The sequence below is a fragment of the Triplophysa rosa genome, linkage group LG6 (genome assembly GCF_024868665.1).
Source record: "Triplophysa rosa linkage group LG6, Trosa_1v2, whole genome shotgun sequence".
In the NCBI taxonomy this organism is placed as follows: domain Eukaryota; kingdom Metazoa; phylum Chordata; class Actinopteri; order Cypriniformes; family Nemacheilidae; genus Triplophysa; species Triplophysa rosa.
In genome coordinates, this window is record NC_079895.1 from 14,288,814 (window position 1) to 14,293,624 (window position 4,811).

General features: G+C 47.3%; 1 protein-coding gene across 1 annotated transcript; it reads left to right on the top strand.

Moving 5' to 3' along the window:
* Positions 1–300: 300 nt before the first annotated feature.
* LOC130555303 (uncharacterized) lies at positions 301–3,812 on the top strand. Its single transcript, XM_057335412.1, has one exon. The coding sequence runs from the start codon at positions 1,351–1,353 to the stop codon at positions 2,407–2,409; it is 1,059 nt and encodes a 352-aa protein (XP_057191395.1). The 5' UTR covers positions 301–1,350; the 3' UTR covers positions 2,410–3,812.
* The last annotated feature ends 999 nt before the right edge of the window (positions 3,813–4,811 follow it).

The window sequence follows — 4,811 nt, forward strand, 5'->3', positions numbered from 1 at the left end:
TGGAGGTGTTGCAGGGGAAGCAAGCCCACATCTGCCATTTAAAATTGACCTCCCTGCACCTTTTTCTGGAGATGGTACAGAGCCATTCAGTGCATGGATACAGCGATTTGAAGTGGCACTTAAAGTTTCAGCAATACCATTGGATAAAGCCAAACTTCTCCCTACAAAGCTTACGGGTTCGGCATTTGCATACTGGCAGTCTCTTTCCCCTGCGGTGCAATCTGACTATAATACGACTAAAGATAGCCAGAGCACTGTCTTTGGACGTACAACATTCTTGGCTAAATTTCAGACATTTTTGAATGCACGTCCTCGAAAGCCACAGGAACCTCTTGAAGTTTATGCTGCTGAACTCACAAATCTAATGACTGAAGCATTTCCGCAATATGATGCAACAGCACGCAGTTGTGAAATTATTCGCAGATTTGTCACTGGCTTGGATCCATCACTTCAACTAAAAATTCATGAGCATGGAGCTGTGTCTTTAGACACTGCATTGAAAGTGGCCACTCAATGTGAGCGTGCGCAGTTGGCCATCAGCGTTGCTAACCCTTCAGCTGTTATGCCTGTCATGGTGACTCCACAATCATCACCTAACAACATGTAAGCGTCTCACATTACTGAACTAGCAACAGCTATTGCTGAACTCAGAACCAATCTGAAGACCTTACGTCAGTCTCACCTGCGACAAACTGATGAACGTATGGATCGGCTCTCCCAGCGAGTTTCTAGTCTTCAGGACCAATTGACATCCTCCACACGCCTCCAACATCCAACTTGTTCAGTTGTTGACTACAACATCTCATCACGTCGTCGTCAGCCTGATTGGGAGGAGAATCATCACTGCCAGGACTGCTACAGTTCTTCACAGCGCACACAAATAGGTCGTCAACAACATTCACATGATGACTACTGCCCTCCTCAACTCCACCACGGCCATTCTGTGAATCATGAAAGACCTTCGAATGATGACTGTTACGGTCAAAGACGTTGCAGTTTTCCCCCTTCCCACCCTAGTCGTGAGTCACACATTTCTCACACCCCACATTCTGATCTACAATCCCCTCACAGGCATAATTCCAAAAGCTCAAACCCGGGCTGCTCGCCTTCACGGGAGCACCGGCCCGATTTTGATCTTGAACAAAGACACCGTTATGCTCGCTCACCTTCGCCTACCCCACGATACACAAGTTCTAGTTACCACAGACACAGCTCTCAATCGCCACCCTCCCATTCCCATAATGTACAGCGGTATAACGCATCTCCCACACGACGGGTACATTTCTCCCCACCTCGACAAGGGACGGGTCCGCATCAGGGAAACATGTAGAAGCTGTCATTGAGGGCCTAATGCCAGCTTCGTCCCTCACAAAGGTCCAATCGCATACTGTTGATTTTCCTTCCGTTCCGCCTACGCCATTCATTCACATTGTGTTAGCTGGTACTGAACTTCCCGCCTTGGTCGATACAGGGTCAGGTCTATCTATTATTACTGATGAATGCCGTAGGTCAATTCCAGCCTTGTCCACTCAGCCTATCAGTAAGTCGTTTGTGATGGCATCGTCCGTTACTGGACAGCTGTTGGACGTAATTGGCTCTGTGACGGCCCCCATACATATTGGAGGTGTCAAATTCTCTCATGTTTTCCATGTCGTACGTGCGGCTACTCATTCCGTTCTCATAGGATGGGATTTCTTAATCGAACACGGCGTCACTGTTGACATACCACATGCGCGCTTGCAACTTTACAACACTTCAGTGTCATTCCTATCGCCCCAGTCGCTGATTCCGGTTCAAAGTTCCGCAGTCACTGTCGCTCAGGTGACTGTTCCACCTATGTCTGAGATGGTAGTTCCAGTTTCCGTCAAAGAAAATGGGATTGCGAACCCTTGCACGGACACGTATGTGGGTATACTGGAACCCCAGCCTCCCCAAGTTGTGACTTTAGGTGTTGCTCGCACACTAACATCAGTCCACAAGAGTAGGGGTATTGCTAGGGTTGTTAACCTGACTAATGAACCTGTCGCTCTTGATGCTGGGTGCCCGTTAGGTCAGCTTTACTCTATTGTTGGCAATGCACATGACGAATACGCATTAGTTTCAGCCATAACTGCGGATGCAGAAACTGTCTGTCCTGTGCCTGATGTACATTTGGAGGATACACAATTGAAGGCGGTAGAACAGTCACAGCTTAAAAGCCTGCTGACAGAGTTTGCTGACATTTTTAGTGGCCATTCGCATGACTACGGTAAAACCGACCTAATTAGGCATAGTATCAATACGGGTGACGCAGCACCGATAAAATTGCGACCATATCGAACGTCACCAGCCACTCAGGCTGTGCTACAACAAGAGGTGTCAAAGCTTTTGGACCACAACATCATTGAGGAGTCTCAGAGTCCTTGGTAGGCTCCTGTTGTGCTTGTTAGAAAAAAAGATGGCACACATCGATTCTGTGTTGACTACAGAAGTCTCAATGAGGTTACAATAAAGGATTCACACCCTCTTCCTAGAGTAGATGATACCCTTGACAGACTTTCTGGGGCTAAAGTATTTAGCACAATTGACTTGACGGCCGGTTATTGGCAAATACCACTTAACCCAGCTGACAAAGAAAAAACTGCTTTCTCTACTGGTACAGGGTTATATCAGTTCCGTATGATGCCCATGGGAATCTCAAATGCCCCGCCCAGTTTTCAACGCTTAATGGAACTTGTACTTCGGGGTTTGCACTGGAGTATTTGTTTGATTTATCTAGACGACATTATTGTCTACAGTGCCGATTTTCCACAGCACCTTAAGCACTTACGTGAAGTTATTTTGCGTTTTCGTACAGCTGGGCTCAAGCTCAAACCATCCAAGTGCCATTTGGCACACTCTTCTGTAAATTTTCTGGGCCACCGCATTTCCAGTGCCGGTGTTGAGCCAGATCCCTCTAATGTAGACAAAATTGAGACGTGGCCGCCTCCAACGTCAGCCACACAGGTCAGGGCGTTTCTTGGGTTGTGTTCTTATTACAGTCGATTTATTAGACAATTTGCACACACTGCTGAACCCCAATATCGTCTCACACACAAAGGAGTATCATTCTCCTGGTCAGCAGAGGCGCAAGAAGCGTTCAATGTGTTAAAGCAGGCACTGACGTCACCACCAATTATGGCCTTCCCAAATCTGTCTATTCCTTTTCTTCTCTCCAACGATGCATCGCTTCATTCAGTGGGCTCTGTACTTTCACAACAGGTGGAAGGAAAAGAGCATGTTGTTGCATATGCTAGTCATGTGCTGTCTGTTTCAGAGAGAAACTGGTCCACTTTTGATAGGGAATTGTATGCCATTGTGTGGTCAGTGCGTCATTTCCGACACTACCTTGCTTGTCATCCATTCACTATCATTACTGATCACAAGCCCTTGATCGGTCTCAAGAAGCTTCCCTTGAATCATGATCCTACCGGTAGACGAGCGCGTTGGGCTGTAGAGCTCGATCTTCATGATTGGCACATCATTCATCGTGATGGAGTTAAACACCTTAACGCGGATGCCATGTCTCGTCGGCCAGAGACTGACTTGCCAGAACCTAGTGGTTCTCGGGATGGCGCGGCTACTGTCTCTGTAGCAACTCAGACTGCGTCGTTGACTTTGAGTGTGTGTTCCCAGACACCACTCGTGAATAAAACGTCTTCCTCTCCCACGTTCGCTCCGAATCACACCATGTCAAACCTTATTCAGATTCTGAGTGATTGGAATGTTTTGGAACAGCAAAAGTCAGACCCAGATTTAGCTGTTGTGTTATCCTGGGTTGCATCAGGCCGTAAGCCACCATTATGGAGGCTTCGTGATGCTTCACCATACCTAAGAAAACAGCGAGCACAGTTTGGTAGTCTCATCATCCATGACAGAGTTTTATGTAGACGAATGCGCAACCCTGTCAGGGACGATGTGATACAAGTTGTCATTCCTGCATCGTTGATTTCTGAGATACTCAGTCATGTCCATGGACACCCTTCGGTGGGTCATTTTGGATTGGCTAAAACTTTGGATCGGGCCATGCAGTCCTTTTACTGGCCTTACATGTCTTCAGACATCGCTAGACATTGTGCCCAGTGTGTTGCTTGTCAGTCGCGACGTTCTCCTGTGCCCCGACCACAGGCGCCTCTCGTTCCTATTTCTCCTGACCGGCCGTTTCAAATAGTAGCCGCGGATATAACTGAGTTGCCTATTACCACCAAAGGTCACCGTTATGTACTAGTGATGATGGACCTGTACACTAAGTTTGTTAATCTCTATCCGTTGAAGGATCAAACTGCTGTTTCAGTGGCAGGCTGTATTTTTGATCGATATATTCCACAGCATGGTGTCCCTGAGGCCTTACACTAGGATCAGGGCCGACAGTTTGAATCTGACCTCATAAAGCAGCTATGCAACTTGCTCTCAATCAAAAAGCTTCGCACGTCTCCCTATCATGCTCAGTGTGATGGAGCTGTTGAGCGCTTTAACCGCACTTTGAAAGATGAACTTGCGAAATATCTTTTTGACTCTGGTACGGAGTGGAATCAGCACCTCCCACAGGTAGAATTAGCTTACAACACTGTTAAACACAGCAGTACAGGATTTACACCCTACTTTTTGTCACATGGCCGTGAGGCTCGTGTCCCTTTGGACACACTGCTTCAAACTAGCAATGTTGCCAGCTCAGCCAAAGAGGGTACACCAGTGGCATATGCTAACTCGCTGCGTAAAAGGTTGACCTGTGCTTACCGATCTGCGACTTCTTTCCGAGACAGGGCAAAAGCTCAGCAACAGCTAAATTAAGA

Excerpts from the sequence above, each read along its gene's own strand:
- LOC130555303 (XM_057335412.1), top strand. The coding sequence starts at position 1,351 with ATGCCAGCTTCGTCCCTCACAAAGGTCCAATCGCATACTGTTGATTTT.